Source organism: Paecilomyces variotii (assembly GCF_004022145.1).
Source record: "Paecilomyces variotii strain CBS 101075 chromosome Unknown C8Q69scaffold_2, whole genome shotgun sequence".
NCBI classification, from domain to species: Eukaryota; Fungi; Ascomycota; class Eurotiomycetes; order Eurotiales; family Thermoascaceae; genus Paecilomyces; species Paecilomyces variotii.
In genome coordinates, this window is record NW_021167141.1 from 1,759,733 (window position 1) to 1,778,139 (window position 18,407).

The window sequence follows — 18,407 nt, forward strand, 5'->3', positions numbered from 1 at the left end:
ATTCTTTGTTCTCCATCTCTCAGGCACACAAATCTCCTCCCCCTCCCCTCTTCTCTCCCGTCGGGCTGGGAGCCAACCTCTGCCAGGTATATTCTAATATATTATTAACAAACGCGCTCCCCCCGTCGCTTTCCGGGAACCTGCGTCTGACCGGCTTCTCCGGGCGTCACGGCCATCGGTTTACCTAACCGACCACTACCACCACCACATTTACCAACACTTACCCGCCATTGGAGATCGGTGCAATTGATTCGGAATCCCATCCACTGTTGTCTGTCTGCAACCACCAGTGCAGCCTTTGTGGTTTTAATTTTCTACATCCCGATCGACCTGTTGACTGCTCTGGCTCCAGACAGACCCGAAGCACTGAGCAACCTCGGAGCTGGCCGATAGAGTCCCGAGTGAGCGCCAGGGCCGGCCGTGGTGCAACACGAGAGACACTGTCCGCGTCCTCGTCCTCGTCCTCTCCCCTTTTTCTTTTTTCTCTTTCTTTGCTTCAGCGCAAAACTGAATCCCTCTGTCCGGGACCGCTGTGCACCGTTTCGTGCATTCCTCCAAGCGGGGAGACCGCCCGCTCTCTTGATCACACGCCCCCCAAGATGCGCTCCAGCATCGCCTGCTCCCGCTGCCGGCGGAGCAAGATCAAGTGTGTCAATGCCGGCATCGACACTACCTGTCGCGCCTGCGAATCCTCCGGGAGGGACTGTGTCTATCCGACCCCGGCCATCGGAGTGGGCGGAGGTGCCGCCAAACGAGATATTGGAGCGACCATCGACGGTGATGATCGGAATGGCGAATGGGACAGTCCCAAGCGCCAGCGCTCGCGCAAGGCCGTGGGAGGATCGAGCGTCGGCGCAAAAGATGCTGCCCGAGCCAATGGGGATGTGCTGGAATCCTCGATTCTGACCGTGAAGACGTGGGAGACCTTGTTTGAGCTGTTCCAGGCGCATTTCTCCACCGTCCTGCCTTTCCTCCACCCGACCACCTTTCTCAACCAGATCCGCCAGCTATCCGCCTCCCAAGGGGATGCGCAGTCCACGAGGGATCTGTCCCAGAGTCCGGCGCCCAAGCCGGAACCGTCGCCATTGATCCTCCTGGGCGTCTTGGCCCTCACCGCGCGCTTTCACCCGCAACTCGTCGCCTACCACTCTCCAGCATCTGCGGGCAACCCGTCCAATCCGCTGGCGGCGTCTGAGTTCTACGCAACGGCGCTGCGCAACAAAATTGCTGGCGTCGACGGCCTGGGCCTCACCATCCCGGACCTCACCCGGATCCAAGCACTCCTGATGCTGGCCCTGCATGAATGGGGCATGTGCCGCGGCAAGAGTGCCTGGGTGTACGTGGGGGTTGCCATCCGGCTGGGGCAAGCCATGGGACTGTCCTTCGAGCTCGAGAACGACCTGACGCGAGATCCAAACCGATCACCCGTTTTCAAGGCGGAGGCGGATCATTTCGGCGTCGCCAAGAGAGAGGAGCAGAAGGAGCAGAATTCGGATGATGTGATTGCCCTGGAGACGAAGCGGAGGACCTTCTGGGCGTGTTTCATTATGGACCGCTGCCTGAGCAGCGGCAAGTATCGACCACAGATGATCAACGTCTACGATCTGGACATCCAGCTGCCCAGTGATAATGCCTTTGCGTTTGGTGAACGGGTGCGGACATCGCGATTGAATGACGGCACTTCTCGCCGGCCCCCCAGCTTCGATGCCCAGAACGTCCAGATCCCGAGTCTCCGTCAGAGCATTGGGTATGGAGACGAGAAGCTGCGGAACGGCTCCATGGATTCCAAATCGTGGTCCTCGGGACGTCAGCGCAGTGAATCTGGTGATCACGAAATCGATCGATGGGAAGTAGGCGCGGAGGAATCCGTCTTGAGCAGAGTGATCCGGATCATCAGAATCTGGGGCAGTATCGCCAAGTGGGCCTGTGCTGGTGGAAGAAGGTCCGCTCATCCATTGTACATTGCGTCCCTTTTACAATTGTTCTAGCGTTGCTGACCAGGTCCCAGGAACGAGAACTATCCACCATGGCATCCGGAATCCCGCTTCATCCAACTGCGAAGCATGCTAGCGGAGTTTCAAGATGTGCTACCCCGCAATATTCAGTATTCTCCCCGGAATACGGACACTCATATTATGTACAAGCATACACTGGCACCATACACCGTGATGCACGTAGTGTACTTCCTGTCAGTCATTGTGCTACACCGCGCCTACATGCCCTTTCTGCCTATCCGATGCGGTGAACCGCTCGGTCCGCTGGATGAACCGACCTTGCCTGTCGACAAGTACCACCCTCCGGACGGTTTCTGGAGAGAGAGCGCCCGCGAGTTGTTCAAGGCAGCCCGCCAGATGATGGACCTAGTCGTCACCTGCCAGGAACGTGGAGTGCTCGTGGAGACCCCGCTTGTCGGATTCGCGATCTACAACGCGGCCTTTATCGGAGTCTACGCCGCCCATTTCAGCCATATGGATCAGGAAGGCTACATGTGTTCCAAGTCGGCCGCGTCCGACACGGTCGCCGTTGGAAGTCCCGGCCAGCTTCAAGCTCGCAGGGGACTCGAGATCCTGCGTGAAATGCGGCCGCGGCTCAAGATGGCTGCAGGATGGTTCAGAACGATCAATCGCCTCCACACCTACTTCTCCAGGGTCAAGAAGGATTTCAGGAGAAACTCGCGAAAGTCGGACCTGATGACCGGCCACGAGACCGCCGAGGCTCATACAAACGGCGTCCGTCCAATCCGTGAGGGTGGGACAGGAGGAGGCCTGGACGAATTCAAGCTGCTGGAGAAACTCTTCCTCGATTTTGGCATCTTGGAGGACCAGCTGCCCGAGAACGACCAGGATGGTGGTCTTCCTCTCTTGCCTGCTGCTGGTGAGCGTGGTGTTACTGCGAGCGATGCCGGAAGTAATGCCGTCAAGAGTGAAGCTGGTGACGGCTCCGAATCTCAACTCGATGGCGCTGGGGGCAGACGAGAGTCCTGGATCCCGATCAACAACAACAGCCCTGTGCATGGAATGCCGGACGGCGAGCGTCAATTCGAACGTCGTCCCAGCCTGCCTATGCCTCCCGGTCGACAACTGCCGGCTCAGTCGCCATATTCCCTTCCCTCCCTGCAGCACCACCCTCACGGCCCGATCGCCGCCACTACTTCGCCCAGTCTCCCATCTCTCACTTCCCCGAATGCATATGCCTCGCCTCCAACGAACCAGCCTCAGTCGCAGTATCTCCCCCCTACGAACCGTCTGCAACCTCTCAACTCGTGGGTTACGGCGCGTCAGCAGCCACCGCCGCCGCCTCCATACTCTCAATCGCTTCCCCCGATCAGTGCTGCCGCTCAGCACGGGTATAACATGCTGCCGCCTCCCGGCACCACTACTACTGCTAGCTACGCGGTCACGCTGCCTGTCGCGCCCTACGAGGGATCTGATCCGTCTGTGTGGTCGACCAGCTTTGGTGGCGACGACGTCATCGCGTTTGTGGACGGCTGCAGCCACGAGCTGTGGCCGTCGACCTCGAATCTAGAGGTTGGTAGCCCAACCGGCTGGCTGAGCGCCCTTTGGACCGATCTCCGATAAACTGTGCGGCTGTCATTCCATCACAGCATTTCATTTCTTTTTTCGATTTTTTTTTATCTCTTCTGGCTGTATTATTATCGTGTCATCACGTCCTGTACTGTACTGCGCCGGCAATTCACCCAGCTGGCTACGATACAAAAAGGGAAATATGGTGTCATAAGGGGGTCGGGATTTGGGTAAGGCATAGGAAAAAAAAAGCGTGGTAATTCAGGGGTCGACACTCCTGCAGGTGTTATTGGGTGACTCGATCTTTATGGTGTTTCTTTTTCCTTTTCTCTTATCTGCCACTAGCACTGTTCCATCTTGAACCTACGGGTATTTGTTTGTTTGTTTGCGTCATGTTCTGTTCACGAGAGGTGGGATTATTGCCCTCGTTTTGACAGATCTGTTATTCTTCCTTATGTTTCTGGACCAGACTCGTGATCTCTTCCACGACGAGATGCCCCCTGTTCGTTACTTGTTGTCATTGCACGCCCCCTACTAGCAGTTTAGGGATATGAAACTGTATGAGGTCTATTCCCAGCGCGCTGTGCGTGTGAATTTACCTGCTCCAATAACCGCAGTCTCTTTTGAGTTTCTCATCCATAGTCCCTACGGAGTTAAGTGGCAGTCGATCGGTCGATCAGCCCGTCGAGTCGTCTGGCTCTCGGTCTCTGCAATATCCGTCCGGATCAAAGGCACCCCAACTCTCAACGGGTACGATACGGAACTAATCGGGAAACATTGCCTCGGCCGCCCCAAAAAACGTCACCGAGAAAAGGCCCCCAAGTTCGAACCCCCAGAAGATCATGCGGGGAAAAGCAAGACTCCGTTGATTGACCGACATACCTCCGAAAGTCTAGATGTGTAGGTTAGTTACTCTGCTCATCTTTCAGGTCGGCAATTGAATTGAAATTTCGGAAATCCTCCTTTTTCATAGAGTCAATCATACAGTAAGACATACTACAATAAGATTATACTTCATACTGTACTAACTAATTAATCACTTTACTTTACTTTCCCCCACGCTCTTTTTCATTATGGTTGTGTACCCCCACGTCTTGTTTGTTTTTTTCTTTTTCTTTTTTTCCCCTTCTTTCGGTGTGGATGACTAGATACTTAGTAGATCTCGCAAATTTCTTTTTCCCGAGCCCACACCCACAGAGACCGAAAGGTACCGATCCCGATTTACCCGTACCGGTCAGCCGCCGGCGTACCGGGCTACCGGGAAGTAAAAATCGATCAATCGATGGGTGAGAGAAAAGCCGAGAGAGAAATAATAACTTGCTAGTTAGTTAACAATTCAGTTAACTAATCAATGATGGAGTTGCCCTCTACAAAAGAATAATAATAATACGGAGTACTTGTCATGGCATTATTCACTTAATTCGCATGCGCAGAGAAGAGAAGAGAAGAGAAGGGTAATTAACTACTCTACTCTACTCTATGTACTCTGTAGTTATTTATACCGACTCTTGATAGTTAGTTATGTAGTTACTGGCTTTAAATCCATGATTTATCGAGCCAGCACCGCTTGCAGGGACGGACTATGTATGTACTCGAACTCAAGGCAAGGCGTAACTATGGGACAATCACCAGTAGTTAACTACGTACTTGGTAGGGGCGAGACGCTGGTTCTCACTATTCATTCCCTGTGACAGAGCTGATAGATGGTGTTGCTGCGCGGCAATTCAATTAGCATTTTTTTATGGCCTCCTAGACATTTTTTTTTTTTTTTTTTTTTTTTTTTTTTTTTTTTTTTTCAGGGAAAAGAAAGGCAAAGCGAAAATATCTACGATACGATACGACTCAAATTATTCAGAAGGCCCGCGGTGCCTAGGCAGGCTTTGGAATGGGAGGTCAGGTTAGGACAGGTCAGGTCAGGGCCTAGAAGTACAGAGTATTTATATGGAACTGACCGTGTTCGAAGTTAGTTAAATGATGTATGTATAATGAAAAGAACAGCTGATCGGAGTACTTACTCGCCCTGATGTCTGTGTGTAAGTGTTGAGTATTTCTGTCAGTTCATAGCAACTGTGGCTTAAAACATCTTCCAAGGCAAGCAGATGGATGGTTCAGGGCTGCCGGGAAAACTCGTCTCTGAAGCAAGAGCTGGAAAGTTTTGAGCGCTCGCGTATTTCCCTGCCCGAATCGAGTCATTCGTTGAGGTTCAACAATGGAGGCAGTAGTGGCACTATGGCTGCCTATTGACGGGCCGTAGATAGCCACGTGCTCGCTTTCCGCCCCCCAGATATAGCGAGGTCATGACAGGAACAAGAAAGATGGCTTACACTATAGTTTTAATTAGGTTCGTGTCCGCGAGATTAGATAGTACGCATGGGGAGGCATGGTGAAAATGTCCATCGAACGCGGGAGGACGTACATACCTACCTACCCTCCCCATGGGTATAAGATGTGGTACATACTTCCCTGAGATCGATTAAACGGTGCTTGTCCGTGCTTGTGGCGGAAGTGCGGAATCATCTCGTTATATTGCAGCATCTATTGACACGATGCCTTCGTTTATCTCCTACCTGCCTCTGTTCGCCGCAGCAGCTGGCAGCGTGGCCGCCGCGCCAGCAGTAAACACCACTATTTGCAATGGCCACACGTATATTTATGAAGAATTGGCCGGCTACGGCTTTCTGGCGAGTGACAAGCGCGATCGATACGGAGACAGCATGAGCCTGGGGTCGTCCATTGCGCTAGATCGCAAAACCTGGTCACGAAGGGGAAACGTATACGAGGGAATACTCTATGGTCTGCCGGGTAATGACCATTCCAGCACACTCTCATCATCATGGTGGGTTGTCAGAAATTGCTAATGCATCGATACAGACCGTGGCTGGAATACAAATGGCACCCTTAGTTTCGCAGGGCGGATTTACAAGCTCCATCTGACGCTGTCATTGAACGAGAGCGCTACGGTCCAGCATCCGTCAGGGCCCAACCTGAAGATTGAGTACTTGGACAGCATCATCCTGCGCGATCCCCTGGGTCATTTCACCACTGGCCTCGATGCCAATGCCCACGGACCGTATCTGAGATATCCAGAGTTCCCCGAGGTGCCATCTGCTCGATACAGCGGCGACGGCTTTGGCGGTGCCGGTCCAGGAGGCTTCCAGCTATCGTTGGATTCTGAAGGTCTGGCCTTGGGTGCCAATGGCACCTTCTGGATCAGTGATGAATACGGACCCTATGTCTACCAGTTCTCCGCGGAAGGCCATCTGCTGCAGGCGGTTAGTCCTCCGGATGCCTTTATTCCCGTGCGAAACAACTCCGTCAGCTTCAGCGCGGATTCCCCTCCGATATACAACCCCAGTTTGGAAGTCATCCCATCCGATAACCCTACGGGACGAGACAATAACCAGGGTTTCGAGGGTCTCACCCTCTCTCCCGATGGAAAGAAGCTGTTCGCCCTGATGCAATCTGCATTGAACCAGGACGGTGGAGAGAAGAAGAAAACGAGAAGATACGCTCGATTAGCTGTATACGATCTGACTGGATCGAAACCCCTTTACAGCGCTGAGTATGTGGTTCCTCTGCCATTCTACAATAACGGCACAAAGGTCGCAGCGCAGTCTGAAATCCACTACATCTCCGATACCCAATTCCTAATTCTTGCGCGCGACTCCAATTCCGGCCATGGTCAGAGCTCCTCTGAGAGCGTCTATCGACACGTCGATGTCTTCGATATCTCGAATGCAACCAATATCAAATCGGCAGCAAATGACGGTTTCAACAGCACGATCGCTCCATCTGGTACTCTTACACGGGGGATCATACCAGCGCAATACTGCTCCTGGCTTGATTTCAACGTCAACAGCCAATTGAATCGCTTCGGGGTGCACAATGGAGGAGCTCAGGATTCGCATCTCCTGAACGAGAAGTGGGAGAGTCTCGCATTACTCCCGGTAGATCTGGATGGTGAAAATGAGGAGAATGAGTATTTTCTCTTCTCGTTCAGTGATAATGATTTCGTCACGCAGAATGGTGAGGATCTCCTGTTTCGAATTTTTTATTATCAGCATATGGTTTTATGTGTGTACGTCTACTAACCTACCGTTTCATAGGATACATGAATTTCGGTCGCTTCCAGTATGCTGATGCGAGTGGCTACAACCTCGACAATCAGGCCTTGGTGTTCAAAGTCAAGTTGCCTAAGGGCTCTAATCCGCTTGTGTAAGGAGATGGTGGGATTAGAATCATCGGTACCCCTATTAGTTCCACAGTACTCTGTATCTCACTGGTAGTATATACATACTTCTGTGGCTAATTATAAATATAGCCGTACTCAGGTTTTATGACCACGCTTGGTGAATTTATCCTACTCTTTGGCACGATCTAGGACCGGATAGAGGGACAATCCACATGATGCATGATTGATACCCAGAATCATCTAGCGAAGATAAAACAATCTAGTTCCCATGATCAACCACCACCTATCATAAACAGTGACCACAGCTAGAATAAAGAATACTCGAAACGTCACACTTCCATGAAGTTCAGAATACCCTACTTAAACTTCAAAATAGTAGTCCCCAATGCTATCTCGTCAAGGCCACGCCATCTCCCCCAAGAAGAACTAACATATGACCCCCACGGCCGTCCACAGCAATAATACAACTCCTCATCCTCGCACCACGCTCCTTGATCCATTCCTCATCGAGCTCCGTGCGAGGAGCATGAACACCGATATGCAGTCTCTGAATACCTACAGGGAGCGGTGAACCGACAAGAAATTCTGCTCCATGCCAAGTTCCAGGGACTCTGCGCCTAGAATGACTGAATAGCTTTTGATATACTCGTCATGTTGCCCTTGAGGAACGATAGCCTCAACAGCTGCTGTACATACTCGTCTAGCCGCTGCTCTCATACTTGACAATAGATACTTCAGGAACTTGTTATCTAGGGAACTTCGACTGGATTTTGTCCGACTAGGAAATGTGGTACTAGGGTGTCCCTCAGGCACGTATCGACCACTTATCGCAGCTGAAATATGAACTAATGGTCTTTCCAATTTCGAAACTATCTCATCGAGTTCTCTGAGTCGGTCATTTCCCAAATTACAATTTACACAATACATATTCCCAATTACATATCCATGCCTAAACCCACTTATACTCCAAGAACAACCAACACAACAGAACCTTGCATATCTTACCTCATCGAATACATAAAAAGAGGCAACAAACAAGAACGCAAGAGAAATACAGCAATACCGGCCCCCCCCCCCCCCCCCCCCCCCCCCCCCATCCCCCATTAATAAACAGACCCAGCCCTTCTCTCATTATTCTTCTCATCAAAACAAATACACATAGCAGCAATAAGAGCCATATCAACACCCGGCGCCACAACTACCCCATACGTCTGCTTGCTGAAAAGTAACTCGCGGCCACGGAAAATCTTCCGATTAATGCGTGCTACCACGGCACCGGTATGATCATCGATAATATCAACTATATTATCCATCCAGTTTCCCTTCATCTTTAAATTCACTATTGTGCCGGTTTGAGGGGATGTGAAAGTCGCAGTGGCTTTGGAGCCGATTACTGGATGTAATATTAATTAATTAGTTTATGTGTTTCTAGAATTCTGTGCGTTGCAAAAAAGGGGAAGAAGAAAAAAAAAAAAATGGAAACATACGCGTAATACTATTCCTGACTTGTAGAATTCTATTCCCGACCGAATCATGCGCAGCGAAAGTTGTATGGATATGAAAATGCTCCTTGACGATATCAAACAAGTGATTGCCTGCCATATCGTAGATCGATTTACGGCCCGAGATCGTCATGACTTTTCCTTGGACTTTTAGTATCGGCTGGCCGTTGGCAAGCTTCACGTCGAAACTATCCCCTGATAATGATAGGATCTTCTCCTTGAGTATCATTGTCTCGGTCTGTCGAGCAATGAACTGGTCGAAAATAGCGACTGGTTGAGTGACGGGAGGGAGCTCTGATGGATTCATTGTGAATTGGAAGTCTTCTGGTAGTTGTGAATTCGCTTGGTGAGAGAAAAGATGAAGTTTTGGAAGTATGGATAGACTTTAGAGGCGGGATGAATGATAGAGAAAGTAAATAGACCTCATCTTCTTTAACCTCATTGTTGTACTACATATAGAGTGATATAAACACTACAGCCATAGTGCGATTTCTAAATAAAGTAAACCCAGTAATCGCACAGACCTCCGCCAAGATGCCAGTGCTTACATGGAGATCAGACGACTTTTCGGTGAACGCTGAGGGGTTGACTCGTCGATCTGGTTGAAGCTACTAGTACATAGTTAGATGTTGTAGCCTGGCTGTGCCGCTGTGCTGTCAGCCTCAAGCTGGGCGGTGTAGCTGAGAATGAGATCCTCTGCGGTCCCCATACAGATATCTACACTTCTCATTACAGGGAACTACCTAATTAGTTTCTTTAATAACACAGAGCTGGATCTGTGCATGGCAAGAGAAATAGATGCTGCTACTATTGTCACTGAATGTAATCCTTTGCTATACATCAATTGTGGTTCTGAAGAGAAATACACTTCGTGTGCAACTATACACCAATAAAATGTGCAAGCACAAGAGATATTCCACATGATGCACTGAGACACTTCCAGATGTGCTCCATTAGAGTGCAGTCGTCTCGTAGGAAATAGAATATGTATGAAAAGCTCTGCTGTTACCTGGAAAGAAAACGGAGAGAACTTTAGTGCCACGCAGTGGGGTATAAAGTGAATATCAAAAATAACAAAGTTGTCCCGCAGAGCCATTAAGAGGTTGCCGATCCTGCCTCGAGATGCTGGGGAGAGATAGTCGGGCTGAATTTCTCTGTGAGGCTGCCGTGATCCTCGGGAATTCTAGCAGGCTGCAGCTGCTGAAAAAAATAATAGCAGTCGAAGAATGAACAAAGGTATTTGTCACGAAATAAACGGACGGTAATAGGAGTCCGAGACCAGGCTGAGTTGTGCCGTTGTCAAAACTCGGAAAGCAGGAAACCTCTTCCTAACGCCGAACAAAATAGATATGAAGAAAGAAGCTGTCGTCAAGGCATGATACCGCATGAGAAAAATGTATCTAAACTGGGATGCATCTAAGGTGTCGTTAGACTTCCCCCTCAGCTGCTATATCCCGCTCAATAGTTTTCTGCCAGTGTTGCGGAAGACAGACGCAGACAAGCGGGAATGCTTTTATTTCTCCTGTTGGTTGAGGAGACGATGTTCGGTTTTCTGACCCGTTTGACACGCCACTGTCACGCTGGACCCTGTGCTTCCCATCAAAATCCTCTGCTCGTTCATTGACACGGATACCGGTGGCCCAGCCGTCGTCCCAGATACCCACAACCTTCAGGACTTCACCTCTTTCCAGTTCAAATTCGTCAGCAGCACGTGGTTGGTATGCCCATAGAACAGCGACCTTGTCTCCCGGATGAACATCGTCCTGGGAGTAGTAATCTCTGAAATAGGGTAGCTGCTCGGACTGACCGCTCGCAACACCCTCCGGGGAAGAATATTGCGCACCAGTGCCGGAACGTGGAGACTGATCGCTATCTCCAGCAAGTATCGAGGTACTGGAGAGCGAACCTTTGCGTCTGTTCGTGACAGGAGGGCCTCTTCTGGAGCCTATGCTGGGACTAGCACCAAATGTCTCCGAGTCCGATGAATCACTGTACTTGCCAGGGATTGCCCTGGTACCGCTGGCTCGGGTCCGTGACGGAGAACGCGAGTCGACTTGCAAAGCAGACATGCGTGCTACACGCCCACCCGCCAGGGCGCCGTAACCCTGTGGATCAGTGCTTGTTCGTGAATATTGCATCTGAGACAGTCCTTTTCTTTGTGGGGTGGGTTGATTCAAGATATTGGCAGCTTTCTGGTTCCGTCTGCGGCGCATGCAGATGCAGAGAAGTGCGAGCAGGGCAGCCAACAGGGCAAATCCTGCCACAGATCCAATGACAATGCCCGCAATTGCGCCACCAGAGAGGCCATTATTATGCTTGGCAGAGGAAGGAAGAGAAGTAGATGTCGAACTTGGAAATAACGGGGGTAACGTAGAAGGCGTCGGTAGGTGGACATTTGCGCAACGCCCCGTCGCATTTGAATTAATACAGCACGAGTCGGTAGAATTCGGAGAACTCGATGCGCAGTAGCTGCAGAGACCGACGGTATTCGTTCCATATCCACAGTTGTCCGGCTCGTTTTGTGCCCCCGAAATGCATGTTCCTGTCAGGGAATCCGCTGGTAACGCGCACACGGTAAAATCGGCCCTTATCTGGCTCATAAAATCCGCCTTTGGTTTCCCGCATAAACTTGGGTCAACTGCGATTTCTTCCTCACTTGTAGCTACCAGCGCCTGGTGTACGTTAGCATATGCCCAACATCTGGAAAGCGGGTGGGCCCACGGACACAAGTCTCTGCACACAAGGGTTGGGATTCAGCGGCATCCAGGCTGCAAGGCTGCTTCGAATTCTGTATAATTCCATTGCAAATCATGCTAGTGGTGTATCGGGCATAGTAATCGGTGGTGTTGCTGAGATCGACATTGGAACAACCTAGCAATTGCTGATATCTAGCGACAGTTAGTTCCGCAATACAGTCGCTTAGTGTTATGGCAGGGCATACTTCTCCTTGACATAGCCGGCTTTAACATAGTTGCTCAATTGCTCGTCGAAATCATTGAGATTAGAGACATATGCCAAGAAAGGACTGTCAGGTTTGTCAACATGGTTGCCACATATTAGATTTGAGATCCTCGACATACTATAAGGCGACCAGGCTTGAATCGGTCGATATCGACGAGGCGTTGAACGCTGGGCAAGTGGTAGAGCCTGACAATGATATGCAGGAACCGCCCATTTTGGGATCCTGGCCAGCGCACCTCGATGACAGTAATGGGATATGGCGAAAAGAAAAAAGAAAAGCAATTCAACCTGATAACTGTTCGGATCTTCGGATGGCTGGAGGACTTAGTACGACGCTGTCATAGTGTTCTTCGTGACGGTTGTAACGCGTATTGCGCAGGTGGTGACTCGACCGGCCAAGGATGCAGCGGGGACAACAGATCGGAAAGGAACGTGCGGTAAATAAAACAGCGAAAAAAAAAGAGGAGACCAGAGAGATCTCGACGAAGTGAATCTAATCTAACGAGAGACTGTGGCTCTAGCAATGGCAGGAACCGTGGATGAAGACGAACTCCAGCAACGAGTGGACTGGCACCAGTAGGAGAGAAGATAGAAGAAAAGACGGGGGAGGCTGGCCAGCGCAGAAAGCAAAAAAGGCAGAAAGGCTGACGAGACACACGACCGGGGTCGACGGGCTAGCTGTGAGCGTACTGTAATCTTCTATTAAAGCTGCGCGACGAGCACACTGGCGTGCTTGAGTCTTGAGGAAGCGAAAAGCCTGCTGGTCAGGGACAGCGCCGTATCTAAAAGGGGCCGGGCCGGCTGCATGGGACAAACAGCTTTCAGACGACTCCACTGCGGGTTATGCCCACGCTGTTGTTCGTCGCGCTTGGAGCTTTTTTCTTTAGAGAGATAGAGAGTCGACAGCCGGAAGAGGCGGGTCACTAGATTGACAACAGGTCGCTTGCTGGCAGTTTCAAGATTGCGTGCAGATGGTCGAGTTACTGGACGGTGGTACGCGGTGGTATGGCGGTGGTTGGTATCGCGGAGCGTGGAGATAGTGATGCGGTTGGCATCAACCTGCAACACAACAGAACAAGACTGCTAGTTACTCTACGCAGCTCGCCTCAGTCTCGCCTGTCAGATGCTGCAGAGCTTGACGTGGACAGCGCGGACGTCCAGGAAGTTGCCAAACGCAAGGTTAGTCTTTCTGTAAGTGCGAACCTGATAAAAATAATCATAATAAATATGGATCGACTAATAAGAATCTTCTCTGCGGGAAGGAGACCAGCACAGCACCCGACGCTTGACAAGGCTTGGAGGATTATTAGAGACATCAGCAAGTCGTCTGTTGTTGGCAGTTCCCCTGAAGCGGGAAATGAGATCGGTTCCCTCCACCGTTCCTCCTCCACTGAGAATGGCGGATCCTGGAGACCGTCGATCGCCGGGCGTTCGTCTAACAAGACGCTACCGCTGTTTCAGGACATCGAACCTCCTCTAGCTCTTCCGGTCCCTGGCTAAGAGTATCAACACCACCCGTTTCAACATATGGTATGGTTGTCGCTGTGAACCACGGTTCCTTTAGACCCTCCGTGGCATATAACTCCCGAGGGCTTCTATCCATGGTTCCCTAGATGGTGATATAATTTCATCCATGCTACCCCAGATCTAACCTCCATAACCTCATAATAATAAGATCTATCAACAGCCAGCTGCCGGACGAAATGAAAGTCGCTCAGATCACTGCAAGCCTCAACGCGGCAATCAAGGAGCAACCGCCATTAGCAGGCCCCGAGACGGGCGTCGTTCCCGGTACCTGCAGTTTCGCGCTGCATTAGCACGTCGACGGTCAGGATCTGTTTGGGGAAATTTGAGAGCGTGGCTTGGAGTTTTCTAGTTTTCTCCGGTTGGTGAACAGGCCCTCGTCGCTTCCGCCAAATGATGATTTTCCCGAGTTGCAGCGGGAAAACTCTACTGACGATCTGCGCTTGTCCCGTTCCTGGATCACTTTTATCTCCAGTTGGGAAATGAACATTTAGAAAAAGCCCCCGTGTGAGACTCTGGGAGCTTTTCAACACTCGCCTCTGCCTTCCTCCAGCAAGGATTGCAATCAATCCATTCAGGTGAGTTCGCGGTCCTTGCGCTTATCGAAAAGACAGAGTGCTAGTTATGAGAAGAGGCCTCCTAATAATAATTAGTAATTATTTCTTTCTTACCTTAACTATAACTAGTTACGGTAATTTGTCGTGGTGTCCGCCCAGGCTCAGTCGTCCTCTGTGTGATTTAGGCTCTACTCTAGGGCAGTCCAGAATCCTGTTCCAGCTATTCTATAAAAGGTCTCTCGCCCGATACATCACGTAATATACGTTCTTCTGGATGGGTGTCTAGCGTCTATCATGCAGCGTGGATTGACTGAATCGAAGCTCAGAAGCTTCGAACGCACTTTGTTCAGTGCCACCGGAAAGATATGTCACCATTAGACTAGGCTATTGTATCACAAATAATGACAGTCCAGGTATCCTAAGTGAAGTCGACTACCAAGCAAGGATAATTGGCCAACGACATAAGTAAATATAAATATTAGGAAGTCCAATCACGCACAACGTAGGCCTGCATTTCTATTTTGAGGTTATAGTCGATATAATAAGCCAGCGGAATCCCTGCTTTCGCTGGGCCTTACTGGGCGGCGCCAAGTTTTGTGATTATTATTGGACTCGGAGTATCGTCATTATTATTTACTGTCACGGTGTCAGTATTCATCTACAATTCTGGGGCGCGCCCACAGTGGATCAAACATAGTGGACGGGGCAGGCACAAGGTCGAACTTGGAAGACCCTAGCTGGTCCCTATGGGGTTCATGCGAACGAAATAATAATCACATAGCACAGGTCTTTTAGATCCTTGATAGAAGACTTACTCCAGATAATGCCATCCTACATGATGCTTCACGTCCTACTCCGTACACACAGCCGGAGTGTAATCATGTGAACTCCAAAGCGGGAAGTGAAAGGGCAGTCATGTGATGAGCTCGTTCTCCGACTCAGCCTCTCAACGTCATGATATCAGGCACCAGAGTAAACCCCCACCTGTCTCTTTATTGCCATCAGTACTTCTCGATATCTAGTATAGGTTGCTCTTTGGATTAGATTATTTTCCATCGTAACCAGCTCCCCCGATCGAATTACCGCAAGTTAGTCAGTGGCTATTCGAGCCCCGCTGCACCAGGAATGTGCGGCTCAGACGTCTTCCTCGCCATATTGGCGGTATTCTTCCCTCCCATCGCAGGTAAGCGACGGTCATTTCCATCTCTTGTTCAGTCTCATAGTGTTGTCAAAGTTGCAAGTCTATTAACGAACGATACTAACTTTTCCAAGTCTGGATCAAGGTTGGCATCTGCACCGCAGACTCAATCATCAACATCGCCCTCTGCTGTCTCGGATACGTTCCTGGCTTGATACACTCGTGGTATATCATCCTCAAGAATCCCGAGCCGGATTACGATGACCCCAATTACGAGCCGCTGGAAGGCGGACGAGTGACATATTACTACGTCTCTCATCAGCCCGAGGGCCAGACTCGAGGTCGCGCAGGATACGGAGCCACCGAATCAACTCAGCCTCGACCACCGCAGGCACCATCAACCACACCCCAATACCAAGGTGATGGTGGTGTTGGCAGCAGCGAGGGAGGAGTCCCGCCACCCCCGTATACAGAGGTCATCAAGGGTGACCACAAGGTGCAGACCCATGATTAGGGAACAAAGGGAAACTTGGTGGAGTTAGGGTGGTGGATAATATATGCTCACGACGAATGATCGGTCTGATGTTCATACAGTGGGTGGACGGATGTTAAGCGCACTGACGACATCTTTCCAACGACATGGGTCCTTTCAGTGTTTATGATGTTGAACGCACTAGATGACCCCATGCAAGATATTTACAACTACGCAGTCACGTCGGCACATAGTCTTGGAGAATCCAGGCTGTAGTCCCAGGTGACTGGAGGGTGGCAGATAATGCACGTGGGCCATTTTTTCAATAACGGGGTCATTCATTAATCGAAAGAGGCGTACAAGGATATACCAGGATCATGTCTACGTGTCTTTCCTGGTAGCAAGTCTATTCTAAGTAAATTTATTAATGTTTGTCTTCTGGCAGAGGAGTAATGACTGTGTCGATCCATTCTCTGGTCTCTCCAACCGAGTGATATGTTCCATTGAAGAATGGCCACAATATCAACTGAAAGATTGAAAGATTAGACCACAATGATTTCTGAGGACCCTTAATAGTCTAAATACTATGGAAATCGCCCTTCGCTGGGTGGAATCATGGGGTTTGGATGGAGGGCGGTATATACTTAGTTCGCTGTCCAATGACATGGGATCAGCGGGTGTTCCGCACCGGCCCTGATAGGACTTCGCTCAACCGTCGAAGCTTCTCCGACTCCGAGGTACAACTTTCCGCAACGCTACCTCCCTCAACAGCACATCGAAGCTGGACTGCTCCTGTGCGCCAATACCCGGCGATGCAGTCCATGCCATTGCTGCTTCGGCAGTCGCTTCGATCGAGCGTTGGTCTTGCGAAGGCCACACGTTCCATTCGCTCTCCGGTGCTTCTTCCCACGGGCCCGGAAGCGCTCTCTCTCGGGAGGAAATCCGCGCGGACGTTCTCTATTTGTCCACAATGTCAGTTCCGAACACAATCGGTATTTCGATTCTCCAGTGAGCAGGAGGATAAATTGAAGGAGGGGAAGCCGTTAGGGGAGGAAAAGAAGGATGTGAGCGAATTGGATCGGGTCAAGGGAGAACTAGAGACGGAGACAGGACTGACTGTGACGAAGGCTACGGAGAATGCAACACACGAGGAGCAACAGAAGAATACAGGATCTCAGGAGGGCTGGATCGGTCGCAGTCTTCCTTCCTACCTTGAAGATCACAGGTCGCAATTATCTAAGCGTTTCACAAACCTGATGGACAACCTTCAATCGAACGTCTTCATTGCGGGGCAGCGATTGAATGACCTGACTGGATACTCTGCCATTGAGGCTCTCAAGAAAGAGATCCTTGACCAAGGTAAGACGAAATATGTGTCTAATCGCAGCGAAGTTCATTCCTAACTATGGGACCCCACAGAGAACCGAGTGAGGGAGACCCGTGCTCAGGTCCGCGAGGCGAAGGATGCCTATGCTGCCGCCATAAACCGCCGCTCAACCTCTCAACGCGAGGTTAATGAGCTTCTTCAACGGAAACACGCATGGTCACCTTCAGACCTGGAGCGTTTCACACTGCTGTACCGGAATGATCACGCCAATGAAGTCGCGGAAGCAGAGGCCCAAGAGGCGCTCTCTGTCGCTGAACAAGAGGCTGAGGAGGCAGCTGCACGATTGAGCAAGAGCATCCTCTCTCGTTACCATGAAGAGCAAGTTTGGTCAGACAAGATTCGACGAATGAGTACATGGGGAACCTGGGGCCTGATGGGCGTCAACGTGCTCCTGTTCCTCGTTTTCCAGGTTGCCGTGGAACCATGGCGCCGTAAGCGCCTCGTGAAGGGCTTCGAGGAAAAAGTCATTGAAGCTTTAGAGAAGGAGAGAACTATCCTTCAGATCAAGGAGGCAACCGGCGCTTCTGAGGCCGCTGCAGCACCTGCGGTGCTGGCCGCCACAACGACTGCTCCTGCGCCGGCTGCCGATGTCGCTGCGGACGCTGTCGTCGCGGATGCTGTCGCCTCTGAGGCTGCTGCCTTAACAGCAGCATCCGAGGGAACAGAAACCGTCGATCTCACAAACACCGAGCAGGTCATAGCTCCTGCTGAGCAAGACACAATCTCCACTACAACAACGACATCATCTGAACTCCCGAAGTCAGATTACTGGCAATCCCAACTCCCCTCCACCCCTTCTTTCTCCATTGAATCCTGGAAGCAGTGTATCCATGACCTATTCAGCGATCGGAGCATTGCTATCTCTCAGCGAGATCTCACCACAGTGACGATCCAAAGTGCCGCTGCTGGAGCCGCGATTATGGGCTTACTGATCGCTATTGTCCGCCCGCGCTGAGCAAGAGGAATTACATACCCATGTCCTATATTGATCCCTATATGTGGGAAGATAGAATTGTAGATATCTTTTATTTTGTATCACTTAAACCCTTTTTTCTTCGTCATGAATCGTTTAGCAAAATTGCGCTCGCAGACCAGAGCTCAATGCATACATTTTTCTTTTTTACTAGCCAACAACTCAATGTAGGACTAC

At 50.6% G+C, this 18,407-nt stretch overlaps 6 protein-coding genes across 6 annotated transcripts; 4 read left to right on the plus strand and 2 right to left on the minus strand.

Annotated features, from left to right (window-relative positions):
- Positions 1-308: 308 nt before the first annotated feature.
- C8Q69DRAFT_151615 (putative C6 transcription factor) lies at positions 309-3,826 on the plus strand. The gene is made up of 2 exons (XM_028625553.1): positions 309-1,942; positions 2,009-3,826. Exons 1-2 carry the CDS (start codon positions 600-602, stop codon positions 3,576-3,578), a joined length of 2,913 nt encoding a protein of 970 aa, XP_028487495.1. The 5' UTR covers positions 309-599; the 3' UTR covers positions 3,579-3,826.
- A 2,028-nt stretch (positions 3,827-5,854) lies between these two features.
- Positions 5,855-8,014, plus strand: C8Q69DRAFT_456959 (esterase-like activity of phytase-domain-containing protein). The gene is made up of 3 exons (XM_028629865.1): positions 5,855-6,326; positions 6,396-7,550; positions 7,631-8,014. The coding sequence occupies exons 1-3, from the start codon at positions 6,071-6,073 to the stop codon at positions 7,741-7,743; spliced, it is 1,524 nt and encodes a 507-aa protein (XP_028487496.1). The 5' UTR covers positions 5,855-6,070; the 3' UTR covers positions 7,744-8,014.
- Positions 8,015-8,815: 801 nt separating this feature from the next.
- C8Q69DRAFT_525496 (tubby C-terminal-like domain-containing protein) lies at positions 8,816-9,814 on the minus strand. Its single transcript, XM_028633610.1, has 2 exons — positions 9,204-9,814; positions 8,816-9,109 (listed from the first exon to the last, which is right to left on the minus strand). The coding sequence occupies exons 1-2, from the start codon at positions 9,523-9,525 to the stop codon at positions 8,820-8,822; spliced, it is 612 nt and encodes a 203-aa protein (XP_028487497.1). The 5' UTR covers positions 9,526-9,814; the 3' UTR covers positions 8,816-8,819.
- A 665-nt stretch (positions 9,815-10,479) lies between these two features.
- Positions 10,480-12,555, minus strand: C8Q69DRAFT_151814 (hypothetical protein). Its single transcript, XM_028625555.1, has 4 exons — positions 12,299-12,555; positions 12,160-12,243; positions 11,944-12,106; positions 10,480-11,890 (listed from the first exon to the last, which is right to left on the minus strand). The coding sequence occupies exons 1-4, from the start codon at positions 12,391-12,393 to the stop codon at positions 10,646-10,648; spliced, it is 1,587 nt and encodes a 528-aa protein (XP_028487498.1). The 5' UTR covers positions 12,394-12,555; the 3' UTR covers positions 10,480-10,645.
- Positions 12,556-15,385: 2,830 nt separating this feature from the next.
- On the plus strand, positions 15,386-15,912 carry C8Q69DRAFT_398731 (hypothetical protein; the record flags this gene model as incomplete). Its single annotated transcript, XM_028627815.1, has 2 exons — positions 15,386-15,443; positions 15,533-15,912. 2 exons carry the CDS (start codon positions 15,386-15,388, stop codon positions 15,910-15,912), a joined length of 438 nt encoding a protein of 145 aa, XP_028487499.1.
- A 617-nt stretch (positions 15,913-16,529) lies between these two features.
- Positions 16,530-18,212, plus strand: C8Q69DRAFT_504511 (sensitive to high expression protein 9-like protein, mitochondrial; the record flags this gene model as incomplete). Its single annotated transcript, XM_028632600.1, has 2 exons — positions 16,530-17,229; positions 17,290-18,212. 2 exons carry the CDS (start codon positions 16,530-16,532, stop codon positions 18,210-18,212), a joined length of 1,623 nt encoding a protein of 540 aa, XP_028487500.1.
- Between the last annotated feature and the right edge of the window lie 195 nt (positions 18,213-18,407).